The sequence below is a fragment of the Capricornis sumatraensis genome, chromosome 8 (genome assembly GCF_032405125.1).
Source record: "Capricornis sumatraensis isolate serow.1 chromosome 8, serow.2, whole genome shotgun sequence".
NCBI classification, from domain to species: domain Eukaryota; kingdom Metazoa; phylum Chordata; class Mammalia; order Artiodactyla; family Bovidae; genus Capricornis; species Capricornis sumatraensis.
Window position 1 is genome coordinate 8,151,193 of NC_091076.1, and position 17,342 is coordinate 8,168,534.

Here is a 17,342-nt window from a genome sequence, read left to right on the forward strand (position 1 = left end):
TCTCTGTTCTCCACATTACCTCCCATCTCTGTGCCTTGCCATCAGTTCCCACAGGGTACCACCATCACCTCCATTTCTATACCTCTCTCACCTCCCATATGGTACAGCTCCCACCTCCCACCTCCGTACCTCCATTGCTTCCCATCCATATACTTCATCACCTCCCCGCTTTGGTCCCCATCTCAGCCCTCCAACACTGCCGTTCTGTGCTCCTCATCCTATGCTCTCATCACCTCCTCTGTCTTCCCGTCGCTTCCCCTCTCTGCCTCTGTTGCCTTCCGTCCTGGCACTCTGACAGCTCCATGCTTCCGTCCCTGTGCCTTCGCCAGTTCCCACTCTGTACCTTGTTGTCTCTAATTTCTGTATGTCCATCACTTCCATTTCTGCCCATCCATCCCCTCTCATTTTTTTGACTCCCTTTCTGTCCCTTCCTCATCTTTCATGCCCGTATCTTCACTTCCCGTCTGTGCCCTCATGGTCCCCATTTCTGCACGCATCGCTGCCTCCTCATCACTGTTCTTCACCTGTCCTTTCTTGCTTCCCAATCTTTGTTCCCCCATACCACTTTCAAGCTTTCCACCTCTTTTCTCTCCCCCTTCCTCTTTTTTTCTTAGGTTATCTTTATCTTTTTCACGCCTCTGCTTTCTCTTCATCCAGTTCCCAGGAGCAGCCTCATCCAACATCCTTTCTCATTCCTTTCTTCTTCTTGCCCAGCAGAGTGTTCCTGGCTAACCTCTGTCCCAGCTGGGGTCATCTCCACGCCATGCTCTCCAGGCTCTTCGCCTTCTGCACTCACTGCCCCCCCACACCCCTGCTCCTGATTTTAACTCCCCTGTTCTCACCGTGAGCAATCTGGCCCTTCTTTCCTTTCTCCATCCTCTTTATTGTCCCCTCCAGGTCCACTGAGGCTCAGTCCCCAGAGAGACCCAGATAGGACATGGTCTTTCTGAGCAATGAGGAGAGGCAGAAAAGGGTGAGAGAAGAAAGGCCATCAGGGAAGATCTCTGTGGGGTGAAGAGGAGAGGAGGTCAAAGAGGCAGGGGATGGAGGGGGGCTGGCCCAGGGGAGCTGAGCAGAATTGGAACTGAAGAGCCAGAAGAAGGTTCAGTTAAGGAGCTGGTGTCAGGGTGCAAAGAGCTGGGGAGGGAAGGGAGAGACAATGGAGGAAAGAACTTGGGGGATGTTGGGGGTGGGATTCTGTGGAATGCTGGCATTGGGATGCCTCAGAGGCAGCCACCCCCTTGTGTGGAGGAGAGAAACAGCCCCAAGAGGGCCACAGGCTGCCCAGGCCCCCCTGGAAGCAGAGGAGCTGGAGGGCACTGCAGGGCAGTGAGGGGAGGGGATGGGGAGACTGAGTGGAGGAGCCCATGAAGGGTCAGGCAAGTGAGAGGAAGGAGGAGGGCCCAAGGACAGAGAGAAGAGGAGGAAGAGGCCAGCGGCCATGGCCGAGCCCCACCTCTGCACACCTCCACTGTTGGGCGAGGTCCTGGGGCCGGCTTCTGCTGGAACCCATGCTTGGCAAGAGGCAGAGCCAGCTTGGGAGACCCATCCAGGCCAGAGGACACCTTTCCTTGCTGGGCTTCCCCAGGGTGAGGAGCTGCTCTTTCTGCACCTGCATCTCCACTTCCCTTCTCATGGGCTCTTCTTGCCTTTCTCCTTGCTTCCTTCCCTCCTTCCCTTCACTCTTTCCTCCCTTTCCCTTCCCACCCCCAACCCCTCCTGTTATATAATACCCCTTACCGACCTGCCAGACACACCTGCACCTGGTTGTCGGTCTGGGCTTGGGAGGATCAGAACACCTGGGTCCTAAAAATGGCCCGGGGCAGGGGAGACACTTCTGATCCTTGACCCTGATTCTGCTTTCAGAGCCCTTGACGAGCCTCGCCACCCCTGACCTTCATTTCCTGTACCCTCTGAGGCCAGGGATAGAGGGGTCAATCCCAGTTCGTTTCTGAGTCAGGAGCCTCCAGGGGCTCTGTATTCATCACTCTAGCTTATAAAGGGACCTGGCATTTATTTCGATTCTTGTTATGGGTGTGTTCACTTGGATGTCTGATTGCACTGAATGTTTTATGGCAAGGAATGAGCTTAAGAATCGAGGAGATATTGTTCTGGGATCTAGAGAGAGCTGAGCCCAGGGCTCTGGATCTGGGGAGGTACCCCGCCTAGGGGGTAGTGAAGGTCTGTCTACAAAGAGCTAGTGTGTGCGGGCTGAGGGCACGCAGGACTGCAACCTTTCTGGATTGTGGAGGATGTTTTATCCTCTCGTGATTGTAGAGCTACCAGAAGCTTTCTGCCATGGCTTCTACGTGCGGCAGAGGGTCTGCACATGTGGTTTTACCTGCGGGGCAGCACTGCATAGGTGGCTTCTCACATGGGATGATTATTTTGTTTGGGTCTGGGTTAGCTAACCATTATTAATGGTTGGTTGTTTATTTCTCCCTCTAGAATGCAGGTGTGTGGGAATTGTACAGAAGATTCTTGATCATTTAGTGTTTTACTGGACCAGTGAATTTCTGGGTCCAGGAGGCACAGAGGGGACCATGTTGGGTGTGGGCAGAAGGTTCTAGGCCTGGGCCTTTGGGTGGTGGCCACTTAGGCCTGTGCATTTTGTGTCTGGCCAGAGGCAGTCTTGCCTTGGGCTTCAGGGGTGTTCCCCACCCTGCCACCCCACAATGTTATCTACCCACAATGTTATCTGTCGTGTAGCTCAGTAGCATTTTCCTGGGGAGGTCAAGAACAGTGGGTCTGGACCACCTCAGGGCAACATAATGGGCCTTGGCTTAGGCCCCCTTCTTCTCCGGAGCCCTTTCGGGAACCCGTCAGAGGTTCTAGCTGTGGTTCGGTGTCCCGGGCTCCAATGTGCCTTCCCCCGCGACCCGGGGTGTCGGGTGGCCGGGCCGAGGACGGCTGGCGGGGCGAGAGGCGGGAGGCGCCTCCGGAGCGCAGCGGGGAGGGAAGGGGAGGGACCGGGCGGAGCCCCGCCCCCCGCCCGCGTCCGCCCCAACCCCAGCCCGCTGCCCGGAGGGCGGGAGTCAGGGGTCCTGGGAGAGAAATGCCTCCCCAGGGTAATCACTGCCGTCCCCGCCCAATAAAGCATTCATCCTTCACCTCTTCGGCCCAAGAAGTGTCTCTCCATCTGATCCCACACCGTGTAATAAATGCCCTTAGGCTTTTACAGTCCCGCCCCGCATAATAAACTGGCGGCAGTGGGAGAGCCGCGGGGTAGTGAATCCGGGGGAGGCCCGGCCGAGCGGGGGCGCGGGCTGGGGACTGGGGTTGGCGGGGGACGGCGGGCGGCCCGTGCGCCGCGGCCTCGAGGGTTGGGGAGGCGTGCGCCCGTCCCGTCCTGCGCGGTGCCAGCCGCTGCCCTCGCCGCCTGCCAGTCTTTGTGCGCTCTCCGCCATGTTTCCCGGCTGTCTCCTGTCTCTCCACACTGGGTCTTTGTGTGCAGCTGGCTGCGGCGTGGCCTGTGCGTGGGTGTGGGGTCTGTGGGTGCGTCACTGGGGACGCGTCGGCAACCGGGCCCGGGGCTGCGGGCACCCGCCCGGCCTCTGATCCCTCCTGCCTCACTGCTCTATGGGGCATGGAGGTGGAGGGCGGCTCGCTTCTCACCTCCTCTCCGGGCTCAGGGTGATGTGCTGTCTGGGTTCCTGGGATGGGAAAGTGAGGAGAAAGGCTCTCATTTTCCGGAGACCTGAGGGGTTTGGGAGGCTCCAGGTAGATGGAGTTTCCTTTGTTGGTGGAGGGACCAAGAGACCCAGTAAGCCACTTCTGCATCTGACTGGGAGGCTCTGGAACCAGGGGTGAAGAGGCCCTAGGCCAGGAGGCAGGGAGTGGTGTGTGTGCAGGAGGCTCAGCATCTCAGCTCCCCTGGCCCTCTTCACCCCCCAAATTTGGACATGCGGCTTGTGAGTGAGCAGAGAAGGAAGGGAGGACCCTCGGTATTACGGTTACCATGGAAACAGCCGATTTTCCAGAGTGCTGCAGTGTTGGGAGTGGAGAGAAGGTTGCCGGCTGAGGCCTACCCTGCTCCTAGTCCTCACGCCCTGCCCTGTCTTGTCCAGGCAGTGACTGCCAGAAGGCGGGGGTGTGGCTCATGCCCTGATCGGATTCTCTGCCCTGATCTTGGGGCCCCATCTTGAGATTTCAGATCTCACCAGGGAGGCCCTCAGAGGGGAAGGATACCTGAGTCGGGAGGGGCAGGGCCCAGCTCCCTCTGTTTGCTGGGGGGGCTTTCCCGCAACTTTGGTGTGGCAGACTTCAGTTAACTGACACCCTGGTGGTTCCTTCCCCTGGCCTTGCCCCCTGGGAGTCATCTTCCCCTCTGGCCCTGCCTGGGGGAGATGGAGAGCTGGGATGACAGCTCCTGCACCCCCGCCGCCCTGCACCCCCCCCCCCCCCCGCGCTGGCCCCCTGCTGGCCTCACTGCCTCTCTGGGCCCCAGACCACACACAGCCTTCCCTTGTCTTCTTGGCTTCTCCTGGGCCTGCAGAAGGTGCCTCCCTCCAAGGCACTCAGGGGTCCCCTCTCCTTTTGAAGGCCTAGGAGCTTCCTAGGATAGAGACCCCTGGTCCCATATTGCCCAAACAGGGCTCCTAGTCCCTGAGGTGAGAGACCCCAAGGTGTGTGAGAGGGGTGGCCTTAGTGTTACTCACTCAGCTGCCATTTTGGCGGAGCAGGTTTGCTTCGGAAATAGCCCAGACCCTCCCTGACCTGGGACTTCCTAGCCCATCCAGGGCTCTCCCACCCCACAGCCACACTTTTCTCCCGGTCTACTCCAGGCTTTTCCCCTCAGGCCCATCTGTCTCTCTTTTCTCTCTGGGTAAGTCCTCCCCTGAACCCCTCTCCCCCAAGAAGTGTTTTGAGAGGAGTCGTTAGTGGCTAATTATTTAATTAAGCATTTTATGAATCTCATCTGCTCCATTTCTGTTCTAAAGAATGCAAGATTGTTGTCTTCCCTTCTCTGAAGGCCCCAGAGCACTAGTCCTCTAGGCCTCCCAGACAGAGCTCCCTTCCCAGCAGCTGGGTGACCGGTCCCCCACCCCCACCACGGCCAGCAGTCTGCCCCCACCCCCCCACCCCCACCTCCAGGGAGCCCAGGCAGCCGCAAGAGGGAGCGGGCCGACTAATGGGGTTTATTTTGGGGCTGAGATCGTTAGGGACCTCACACCCCGCCCCCGGCAGGATGGCAAAGAGGAGACAGAGGGGGAGAGAGGGTGGGGTGGGGGAGGGGTGGGAGAGGGTTCCCTTCACCATCTCTGGCTCCCACCCTCCTGCTTTCTCTCACCTACACCCCTTTCTGTCCCTCTCTGTCCATCTGTCTCTCTGCCTCCTTCCTCCTCTGGCTGTCAATCTCTCCCTCCCCCCACCCCCTTGTCTGTCTCTTCTTTTCTGGGCAGGGCTCCAGGACCCCTTGTTTTGGCACCCAGGCAGCCCCCTAGTTGGGAGTGGAAGCAGGGAGCCCAGGCACACTGGGACCAGGCTTTGCAGGGGCTTGGGAGGGGGTGGGGGGCAGGTGTTGGAGGGGCGCCAGCCTGCAGGCTATGAGTCAGAGCTGAACACAGCCCCTGCTTCTCCCGCCATCGCCTGGGGCTCCTTTGCCTTGGTGGCTGCTCAGCTCAGCCTGCAGAAGCACACATCTCACACTTGTCACCTGGGCCGGGCCTGGGAGCAGTTGAGCGGGGCCCTCTGGGTCCTGCCTGCCCCTGGTGATCATCTCTGTCCCCTCGCAGCATCTCCCCAGGCCCTCTCTCTCTGTGTCAGTCTCTCTATTACCTCTCTGTTTTGCTGTAATTAAAACCGGAATTCTTGATGAGGCAGCTACATGTGTCTGTGCGCGTGCACAGGCTCCCAGCTGGGCACCCGCCCGCCAACTGTTCCCTAGGATGGCAGGGCCTGGTGGCCTCTGTGGGTCTCACACCTGAAGCCCTGTACCCTAAACCCATTGTCTCAGGGTGCTGGCCACAGCCCCAAGGACCTGCTGACCATGCCCTCTTGAGGTCTTATCTCTTCTCCCTTTCCTTCTCTCTGCAGCTGGAACCACGTACATCTTTGGGAAGGGGGGAGCGCTCATCACCTACACTTGGCCCCCCAATGACCGGCCGAGCACGAGGATGGACCGCCTGGCCGTGGGCTTCAGCACGCACCAGCGGAGCGCCGTGCTGGTGCGGGTCGACAGCGCCTCAGGCCTCGGGGACTACCTGCAGCTGCACATCGTAAGAAGCGGGGCCACCACCCCCGACCCCCCAGCCTTCCTGCCCCAGGTCCACTCGGTCCCTCCTGCCATGGGACCAGCACCTTAAATCTTTCCCTTCTGCGGAGCCCCCAGAATCTCTGTTCCCTGACCCTTGGAGTTTCCTTCTGGCAGTTCTGCTCCTGGGACCCCCCCTCCTACCGGTTATTCACTGAGGCTCCCCAGCTCCGAGCTCTGAGACCATCTGTGTCTCTGACCTTCCTGAATGTAGTCAGGGCCCCCCTCCGGGCTTCCAGGCCATTCTCCCGCAGCCTTCGGGGACGCCTTCACCTCATGACTGCCCTGGTCTGCTGCCCACTCACTCCGACACCAACTCAGCCACCCACTGCGTCCCGTGCTTTGTCTTGCTCCTCCTTTGGCCTCCCCACCTGGGGACGGCCCACCCTTGCTTCTTTACCTTGCCTTTTGATCCCGTCCCGCCTCTGCCCTGCCCTTGAATATTGTTCCCATGACCTTTGCCCTCACAGCAGCCACCTTGCCTGGCCTCATGGCCATAGCTACAGCCTTTCTGGCCACAGCCCTGCACATTCCTCCCTGACCTCTTGGCCCAACCCCACACCTCCGCCCTGCCCTCCCGCCCCGCTTTTCTGCTCTCCTCCGTGCAGCTCCCCTCCTTGCCCTCTGCTCCCTCCCACTGCCTCCCTCAGGCTGCCTCTCCTCATGGCTTCCATGCTAACCCTAGTCTAGAAGCTGCCCCCTTTCCTCTCCATCTCTGGTCCTGCCCCACACCCTTCCCTAAAAGCTCCAGGTGGCTCTGCTCCGCTTCTGCTCTAAGCCTCTCTCCACTGCCTCTCCCCTGTCTTCACCCCTGGGCCTCTGACCTGCCTCCATTTCCACCTGTGCAGCCCCTTACAGCCACCTCCCTTCCCTGCCCGCACCCCATGCGCTGACCCTGGCCGGTACCCTGAGCTGGGAGGGCTGAACAGGCTGGCCAGGCTCTGTGTGCTGGAGGGATCCGCGTGGGGGACCCTGAGCTTCAGGGGAGCGAGAGGGCAAGGGGAGAGGCTTCTCTGGGCTCTGGCCCTTCCTTACAGAACAGCTTTCTAGGCTCCCCGGGATGCATACCCTCCCCCGACACTGACTGGAAGGAGTGAAGGAATGAGGCCTGAGGAGAGATGGCCTGTGGGCAGAGTGGAGCCGAAGGAGAAGTGGCAGCTGATGGGCACCGGGCGGGGGAGGCCAGGCAGCGAAGCGAGCAGGAAAGGGGTGCAGAGGGAGGTGTGGCAGAGAAGGCGGGAAGCTCCGTGAGCAGGTGTCTCCGCCCGCGTGAGAGGCAGTGCGATGGTGTGATGACTGAGTGTGACAGCGTGGGGCTGGTGCGTGCTGATCATGCCAGGAGTGCTTGGGGGGCCGTGGGGGACAGTCTCGTGGCCTCTGACTGGGCGTGTCGCTCTGTATTTGTACTCCTTGACCACGTGGTGTTTGCTGCTGGTTCAGTCTCCTGACCCTGCGTGGCAGGCGTGACTGTGCTTCTGGGCCCTTCGCTGTGAGTGAGGGCAGTCGCCCTCTCATCACGTAGTCGTGAGAGGCTGTGTGCCATTCGGAGCAGATGTTTGGGTTCGAGTCCCCGCTCCACCACATCCTTGCCCTGTCTTTGGGGGTCCCCTCATCTCCCGTGCCTCAGTGTCCTCTGCGTAGTGGCATGGGCGCTGTCAGGGAGCTGCTGGGGAGGTTCAAGATGATGCACATAAAGCTCTTAGGACATTCCCCAGCCCCTAGGGAAGCACCGTGTCTGGTAGTAGCCCGATCGCCGTGAGTGTCCCCCCGATGAGTTGATCTACAGGTGGTCTGTGTCTGCCTCATTGACGACTTCTGTCTCTGTGCCTGTGGGTTTAGGGGACAGGGTCCCCCCAGTGCTGAGGAGAAGGGGCAGGGGGACAGGGAGTGGGGAGGAGTCTCCTTCTCCCCCTCTCAGCAGTTACCCACCGCCTTCTCAGGGTGCTGTGGTGAAGCACACCCGGCTTCTGCTGGGTTACTGGCCTGGTGCTGTAGAGGGTGGGGCAGGGCAGGGCGGGCTGGCCCTGGGATGGGGAGCCTGGAAAGGGTGGGGGGCCCTGGAGGAAGTGTGGGAGCCGCATGAGGGCTGAGCGGGGCACTCAATGGGCTCGAGCCCCCTGGGGCGGCCCCCAAACCCCCTCCTCCCCCGGTGACACATCAGCTCCCACCGCCGCGTCATTAGCAGCTCTCAGAGAGTGGGGAGGCGGCAGCAAAATAAGAGAAAAGCAATTTGACGTTTCTAATAAAGCGTCGCTCCACTTTGCCAAATTAATTTTGACTCCCATAATTATTTGCTGTAGGAGCGGCCTCGTTCTTCCCGCCGCCGCCTAATGAGGTAATTGGGGAATTAGGAATTAATGACTTTAACAGAAGTGACAACTGACTTCACGTCGGGAGCAGCTCTGGGAGCTGCCTCTCCCCCCCGGAGTGCACGGCTCTGAGCTTGGCTGCCTCCTAGGAAACGGGGGTGTCCTGCCTTCCAGCCGCCCTGGACAGCCTCTGCCCGGCTCTCAGACCACTTCCGCCTGTTGACTGCCATCACCACCCGGCTGAGCCTCGTGGGGACAAACCCTCAGAGGCACCCAAGGGGCTGGCGCTGTTGCATTGCGCACAGTAGTACTGAGGTCTGTTCCCCTCGGGTGAGGAGCCGACCATCACCCCTTCTCCTTGGATGTCATCAGTCTGCAGGTGGTGGGTGGGTGCAGCTTGCTAGTACTCTTTGTTAGGCAAGCCCAGCCTCAGTTTCCCTGCTTTGCTGCATCTTTGAAGAGGTGCTGCCTGTGTGTATGGCTCTGTGTGTGTGTGTGTGTGTGTGTGTGTGTGTGTGTGGCTTTCCCAGGTTCTAGGAGGGGAGAAATGGACCCACAGTGGGGAAGGGATAGGGCCTTCTTCAAGTGGACCACAGGTGACACCCTGCTCCCCAGCTCTCCCTGCAGACTCCATACCTGCCTCGTCTGAGCCACCTGACCCCTCTTTCAGTGCCGCCAAGCCTCTTGACCCTGTTGGATGCAGGAGGTGGCCACTGAATGGCTCCTCATGCCCAGGCTGGACTGGAACAGTCTGTCAGGAAGACTCCAGGAGTGTAGCATGTTCTGGGAGGATCTGGGTCCCCCTGACTGCGAGGGAATCTGTGCGAGTGTCTGTCCCGTGCAGAGGAGGGTGTGGGAACTCAGGAGGCTGAACTTGGGGTACTGCTAGGAAGTGCAGGGGAGTGGAATAGGGGCTCAGGTTTAGGGCCCAGAGGGCCTTGTGCTGGCTTCTTTAGCTGTCTTTGGTCTTGAAGGAAGGTTGGTCTCAGTAGCCTCTCAGATCACCCCCAGCTTCAGCACTCTGAGTTGGTGTCTCCCCAGACTGGTGGGGCAAAGCAGGAGAGGGCACTGGCTTTGGAGTCAGGCCAACTGGGGTTCAAACCTGGGGTTCCTTTCTTATGAGCCATGGAACCTGGGGATATTGTTTACTCTCCCGGGGTCTCAGTTTCCTCCTCAGTGGAACATGGACGCTGTACATTCCTGAGGGTTGCTGTGGGGGTGAAGAGAGCACGTGTGTACAGTGCCCACACAGGGCCTGGCACCACTGATGGCTTCCGTGAGGCTCTGGCACCATGGGCAGAGCTCTTCCTGGACTGGCTCCTGGGCAGCCTGTACGGGTTTCCCACGAGGCCCTCTCTGAGGCCTGGGGCTGGGCGAATTGCTCAGACCGACTCTCTGCTCCCCTGCTCAGGCTCAGTCCCCGTCTTTCCTCTTCCTGTCCGTTCCCACCGGCCTGCAGCATCGTCTACCCTTACACCCCCGTCTCACCTTTCCTTAATAACCCCAACATGGTTTGTTTCCTGGATCTCTTTCTATATCCAACACCCTCCAAAACACGCAGTCCAGACCCCCTACCTCTGCCCTCTTGACTGTAGAGGGGCTGCCCCCACACTCAGGCCTGACCTACATGGGCTGATGCCCTGGAGACAAAGCCCCCAGGGATTTGCCCAGTGCTGAGCATTCAGGGGAGGGGAGGCTGGAGCTTGGAGGGGCTGGCTTCTGTGGACCCCCCTGTTGGTCATGCCTTAGGGAAGCCTCTACCCTTGGTGTTCCCACTGGTCCTTGCTTGCTCTTGATCATCCCTCTTTGGGGCCTGCAGGCCCAGTGGCCCTTGCATGGAGTAGGTGCCCCGTAAACATCTGTGAACATTTTGACTGAACCCAAAAGCAAGAGGTGAGTGTGGTCAGTTGAAGTGCTCCAGGTCCATGCTCTGCACCTCACAGCGGCTTCGCCAACCTCTCTGAACGTCAGTTGCTCCCTCACTCGCATATGGGGGAGGGGGCAAGCCAACCTCCTCGGGCAGGTGAAAGGGTCCAGTGAAGACATGGCTGGGAGAGGTGTGTTGTAAAGCTGTTAAATGCAGCAGAGGTGGACCGGTGGTGGTCACAGGAGGAGTTCTAGCGGGAGTGAATGGTCGTTCCCTCCCAACCCCTGATCTCTGCCTCCCTGTCCCCAGGACCAGGGCACCGTCGGGGTGATCTTTAACGTGGGCACGGACGACATTACCATCGACGAGCCCAACGCTATCGTGAGCGACGGCAAATACCACGTGGTGCGCTTCACTCGAAGTGGCGGCAACGCCACCTTGCAGGTGGACAGCTGGCCGGTCAACGAGCGATACCCGGCAGGTAGGCGGCGGGGCGCAGAGGTGTGGCGGGAGGGGTGGGGCAGGGCGGCCAGGGCTGCCTCCAATAGGAGAAATGCCTGCACCAGGGGCGGGGCTAAGTGGCGAGGCTTCCCGCTGCGGGAAAGGTGTGGCTTGTAGGGGCGGGACCGAGGTGGGGCGGGGCTAAAAGGAGAAAACGGATTTGAAGGGCAGGGGCGGGACTGTGGGAGGTCAGCTCGCAGAGGGTTGGAACAGCTGAGCAAGGAAGGATGCAAGGGCAGGCTCCCATTTGGGCGTGGGGGAGGAGAGAAGCGAAGGAAGGTAGAGGTAAGGAACTGAGGGAAGGATGAGCTGAGAAAAGAGGGACAGGTGGAAATGGGGCGGCAGATGCAGAAACCAGAGAGAGAAGATCCAGAAGTAACCCAAAACGGATCTTGGCAAGGAAGCAGGGCTGTTCCCAAGGATAGAACCAAGGCAAGAACCAAGGTCTTTACAGAGAGCAAGTCGAAGGTTCATATTAGGTGAACTAGATAAAGAGAAGTAACCATGGAGACCTGGAGAAAAGGAACCCCAGTGTCTCAAAGAGTAAGGGACATCGTGAAAGGGAGAGAGCGACAAGTGACAACAAGAGCGAAAAATAGGTCAAGTGCCTTCAACAAGGCTTCACCAACAGTCTGCTGGTCTTAGGTCCTGTGCTAAGCCCCGAGGACACAGGGCACAGCCCCTGCTTGCAGGGAGCTCACAGTCGGGAGGGTGGGGAAGCGCAGGGGTGCAAACAGACTTGATTCAACAGTGTGACAGCTGCGGTGGCCGAGGACCCTCCAAGATCTGAGGAGCACAGGGCAAGGACAGAAATGAGGACCTGGAAGACATGAGGAGGCAGAGACTCTACGCGAATCTGAGGGAGGCAGAGAAAGAGCCTCAGAGTGAGAGGAAGCAAGGGAGGAGCGATGGAGAGATGCGGGAACAGTCACCGAGACAGAAGCAGAAACGGAGGCAGCACCGGCGTGATGCAGGGAGATATATGGAGCCGCTGTCTCGCAGATGCAGCTAGCAAGAGAAGAGGTGGCCAGAGCCTGGGGAGGGAGGCCAAGAGAGTCCTGGTGCGGGAGACGACAGGGAGGGGAAGTGGAGGTCCTGCAGGAGAACCGCAGACAGCCCGAGACGCGGAGATGCAGGCTGAGTGACCCTGCAGAGTCGCGTGCACGGGGGCCACTGAGGAGCAGAGAGAGCACCTGCAGGCTCAGCCCCACTCCTCGGCCAACGTGATGCCCGGAGAAGCCGCCTGTGCTGGCCGAGGGGGCGGAAGGACACGAGAGGCTCACGTGTGCAAACCCTCACAGGCCCACTTACTCTGGGATAAAAAGGCTTAGGTGGGCTTACGGCTCCCCGACACGTGGGCTTGTACCCAGACACTCTCAGGCAGCCTCTGAAGACAGAACCCTAAAGCCCCCTAATAAACACAGAGACTGATACACATACAGGCCAGCCTCAGGCACACAGACACTGGCAGATATTCATGTGGTCAGATAGACACAGGGGGAAAAAGCCCTACAGAGGGTGCCAGCTTACACCGAGGCCTGGGCATGCGTGGGGCTACTCAGGCACATAAACATTCCCACTCCAAGTGCCACAGACACACCAACACCCACAGGCCTGGCTGTAGGCCTCAGACTTCTCTCTTTCCCAGATGCACACACCAGGGCGACCCTTGCACCAGTGAAGACACCAGCCCTCCCTGGTGGGACAGGGCTGGACTCGGGGAGCATGAAGCGTTATGCCAAGCCAGAGCGCCTTCCCGTGGATCCCAGCGGGGCAGATGCAGGATTAGAAGAGTCACACCCGCCTTCCTCTGCTTGGGATCCCTGGCTGGGGTTGGAGAGACTGTTGGGTGCCTCCTTGACTGCCAGGCAGAGTTAACCTGAGGGCCTGGTGCCTTGTAAGAGCAGGTCACCTATGAAAGCGAGCGTCCCCCTGAGCAACACCAGCAGGCCAGAGTAGAGTATGCATGGCCCAGACTCTCAGGAAACACAGCCACGTGGCCCAGGGCCCCTGAGCCAGCAGGACCTGGCTTTTCATCCTGCATCTGCCGCTGACAAGCTGGGTGACCTTGGACAAGTCATCTAGCGCCTCTGCGTCTCAGTTTCGACCTCTGAAAGTTGGGGATAATATCTGTAGCATAGCCATACTGTGAGAGTTCTGTGAGATGACCTAAGTAAAGTGCTAGAATGGCATGGCACAGCAGAGGTGCTGTTGAACTCTTGTTAGAATTGTTGTGTGTGCCAGTGAGGCAGACATGCATCTTCCCTCCCCCAGGACACACATACAGACAAGTACATGACCACACAGACACAGACACACACATACACAACTCGCCGGTAGGAGTAGGTGCCTGGATGCCTCCTGCCCTCCTGCCTCTGCCCGAGCGCTCCCTCTCCCTCCCTTCCCCCGCTTGTCTCCCGTCTGGCTGCTACTCTCCTCCTGCAGACTCTTCTGAGGGCCCTCCCAGCCCAGCCCCAGTGCTGTGCTGCCTCTGACAGAGCCCTTGCCAGCTGCAGCTCGGGGGGCTCCCCCTGGGCAAGGGCTGGACCTTTGTCTTTGCATCTCCAGTACCCAGCACCAGGAATAGAGAAGACACTCAGGAGATGTTTGTTGAGTGACTCAACGAGTGGATGATCCATTTTTGTGTAAAACACAAGTGACCCGACTCTGTGGGTTCAGAGTCTGTGGAATCTTCGTGAGGGCAGGGTCTTACTGCCTCGTAAGCATCCAGGGAGGCCCCATCCCTGCTGGAGTGAACACATCATGGGAGCTTCATGGGAGGTGAACACAGGCAGGCCCAGGCCCAGGTCTCACTGGGCAGGTAGCACGGTTGTGCAGTGAGACATGAGAAGGAAAACGCCCCCAGAGTGCATGTTACTGAAGATCGTGTCAGTGGTTTCAATGGGTAGAGTGGCCAGGTGCCCAAAGGAAATAACTTCCATTTCCACAGCTACAGTTTGGGGTCACCCACAGCTTTGGGGGAGAGCTCACAGAACACACAGACACAGACAGACAGACACACACACACAAACACGCACACACACATCCTCCTTCCTCCCTGTGAGCAGAGAAAACAGTTGTGTATGGATGGGCAGTCAGGATTGAGAGGAGGAAGGTCAGGTTGGGGCTGGGATGGGTCCCCAGGGCTGGAACGGAGAGGGAACCTGAGCAGAGAGGAGTCCGAGGGTCTTGGAGTGAAAATGAGAGAGAGGGATGAGAGCCAGGTGCCACCAGGCGGAGGAGGGCCGTGGGTGCCTGCGGGGAGCCCGGGGATGGGCCAGAGTGACAGAGGAGGCTAGATGCAAGGGTTGGGCGGTGCAGTTGGGGGACATCCAGCGGCCACACTCGGCACTGTGACCAGGATGAGAAGCCCAGAAGTGTCTTCAGTGAGAGCGGTGGGGGCTTGAAGGGGGAAGTGCAGGTGGAAACCAGTGGTGGGGTGGGGTGTGGTGTGGGGTGGGAGGTGAGGGGAAGCTGGGAGTTGATCACAGAACATAAAGGGAACCGAGGGGACTTCGAGAAGAGTTTTAAATCTCACTGTTAAATGCGTGTGCCGGACCACCCCCTAAATGCCGCATAAACCCCCGCTTAACCCGTCCCTCCCACTTCTAAACCGCCCTCTAAACGCAGTAACCAGCTGGGTCACTAAGGCCTTCCACCCCTAACTTAAACCTGCTAAATGCCCCTCCCCACCCCTCTACCCCATTCTGGGATGGGGAAGGAAGTGGGCAGACAGATAAACCTGTTTAACCTCTGACCTTTGACCTTCCAGCTGCCTCTTCTTCCATTCCCCTTTCCCTTTCTTCCTTGTCCCCTCTTTTTCTTCGGGTGGCTCCTGCCCCCAGGATGGGGCTGGCTCTGCCTGGGAGCCTGGGGAGGGGGACCGGAGGGCGGACGAGGGACCGGCATTTCTTCTCCCGCCTTGGGTGGACCTGCCCTCTCTCCGTGGGATGTGGCCGCTTACTCTGAGTCTCCTGAGAAATGCAGAATTACTTTTCTAACTCCTTTGGACTTCGCCGCCTGAGAAACCTACTGTCTTTCTAAACTTTTCCAAGGAAACTTTGATAACGAGCGCCTGGCGATTGCTAGACAGAGAATCCCCTACCGGCTTGGTCGAGTAGTTGATGAGTGGCTGCTCGACAAAGGTAATTAACCAGAATTAATTAATTAATTAATTAACTTTAAAAACACTATCTTAAAGGTGCAGAGCTCTCTCTTTCCCCATCTGAGCCTTCCCCATCACCCACCCCCTAGTGAGAGGACGATTGTCCAGCCAGGGTGCTCCCTTCCTCTCTGGGGTCAAGGGTCTGTGGCTTCTAGAGGGATGGTTGGGGCAGGGGTGGGGCTTTTCTAGACGTGGGAGAGCTCGGTCTCTTCCTAAACCTGTGATGGAACTAGGGTCATTGAGGAGATGCTGAATCCCTCCAGGAAGGCTGGGTGAAGTGTAGGTGGGGAGGGGGCTGCTGTGTTGGCTCAGAGGTTTAGTCGAGGGCCAGCTGAGGACCACAGCATGCTGGGCAGCACACGGCTTTGGAAGTGGAGGGTGGTGGTCCTAGGATCCCAAGGAGGGATAGGAAGACCTCGCAGGGCTCATCTGAGGAGAAAAGGGAGGAGTGGGGGGCTTCAGATCCTACTGGAAAGATGAAGAGCGTCTGTGAGGCCGCTGTCTCTGGAAGGGGCCCACCTGGGTCTAGAAGGTCTCAGACGCAGTGGAGGTTGTGGGGAGACTAGGAAGTGGGGGAGAGGTGGCATCCCAGGAGGATTTCTGTGCCCGCTGAGCTGATGAGGAAGACAGAACAGCTGGCTAAGAGGTGCTGCTGGGTGTGAGGGAGGAGGGAGAAGGCCACTTGTCACCAAGGGAAATTGGGGCCAAGGGCAAAGCCATCCCATTCCCTTTGGAGAGGGGGCGAGCTCTGTACCTCTAAGGCTAAACTCTAGGGGGGAAGTAGCACTGTTAAACCTCCACCTAACCAGCTGATAACTGTGCTTTTAAATGTCCACTGGGGCCTGCCCCAACTAAAACCCCCAATGCCACTTCCAGCCCCCCACACGGCCAGCGGGGACTAAACATGCTGATAACCAGATGTGATAAATCCGTAGCAGGACAAAAAGTTAAAGGGACTGTAACAGACATCGCTAAAACCTACAGCCCCCAGCCGCACTGGGCTGCTCTCTCCAGCGGGGTGAACTTTAACCCTTTGAGGAGTTCATGGTGGGTGGGGCCCCAGGGGCCTAGTTGGCTCACCTATGTAGCTTCCTCCCCGTTACCCACCTCCCTCTTCCGGAATCAGAGAGGCCAAGGGAGCAGCTTGGGCTGAGGCTGGGACAACTTGTGACCCCAAGGGTAGGGAGAGCTGGACAGGCCAGGGAGAGGGGTCTGGGGGGGCGGGACTTGTGGTCTAGCTGAAGGAAGAACTCTTGCCGGTGGTTTGGAATCCCAGTCCTGCTTTGCTCCTACAGGGTTGCACCTTCTCTTTAGGCCTCTGGTTCCTCTTCTAAAAAGTGCAGGATTGGGCCACATTCTCTAGTATTTCCCAGAGCGTGGCAGGCATCAGCTCCCTCCTCAGGGAGACAAGGACAGTGATCCCTGCTCAGCCTGCCTCACACGGGGCGCTGTGAGGATGAGATGAAATGAGGAACAGGAAAGTGTTGGAGAACCAAAGCTGGGCATTCTCGGAGAGATTACTTTACTGTCAGCACCTAGCATGTGGTAGGTGCTCAACAAATATTTATTGAGTGACTCCATTTTTCCAGTTCCAAAATGTATCCTGTGAAGCATAAGTCCCATGAGATGCTTCACGATAAAGAGATTTGTGGTTAAAAAAAAAAGAAGAAAGAGACAGAGATGTGGTAAGATGAGCTTGAGAAATCGGAATCCCGTTTCTCCCTTTTGGAGAGGCGTATGAACATTTTAAATAAATGCTCTGAGAAGTCCTGCAAGACAGAAACCTCGTTTAATTATGAAATGTTTGTTTTCCAAACTCACTTGACCACTGTGAACCTTCTCCCCTTTGTTTTTCTCCTAATTCTCACGTGTGGGTGTAAACTGGACACTGATCCTCAAGGCCTCTCTGGGTCCCATGTCTAGCTGCCACTCACTAGCTCTCAGCTTCTGTGGGCTCCGGCTGATGATGGCCCTGCTCCAGGGCTGAGGGAGGTGCTGCGCAGAGGGAGGGCTGGAGGAGGAGGAGAGGCTGAGCAGAGGGCCTGAGCAGACACACCCGTGGCTGATCATTGGCCAGAGGCCAGACAGATGGCTGGGGGCCCCAGAGGTCTGGGTGTTCTGGGGAACCTATGTTTCCAGCAATAGTGTGGGTTTCACAAGTTGGACTGTCCTCAGCCCAGGTTTCAGGCCAGGGCTTATAGGCACCTAACTCTAAACCAGATCTTTAACGAGGCACTAACCAGAGGC

General features: G+C 58.4%; 1 protein-coding gene across 17 annotated transcripts in view; it reads left to right on the forward strand.

Moving 5' to 3' along the window:
* Positions 1-17,342, forward strand: part of NRXN2 (neurexin 2) — a 99,118-nt gene that overhangs the window by 65,079 nt on the left and 16,697 nt on the right. For 10 of the 17 annotated variants that reach the window (XM_068977601.1, XM_068977604.1, XM_068977605.1 and 7 more), the window contains 3 exons: positions 6,037-6,218; positions 10,739-10,910; positions 14,986-15,075. In XM_068977601.1, coding sequence (XP_068833702.1) covers positions 6,037-6,218; positions 10,739-10,910; positions 14,986-15,075 — 444 coding nt within the window. The remainder of the gene's footprint in view (positions 1-6,036; positions 6,219-10,738; positions 10,911-14,985; positions 15,076-17,342) is intronic. The other 7 variants (XM_068977608.1, XM_068977603.1, XM_068977609.1 and 4 more) reach the window with 1 other exon arrangement.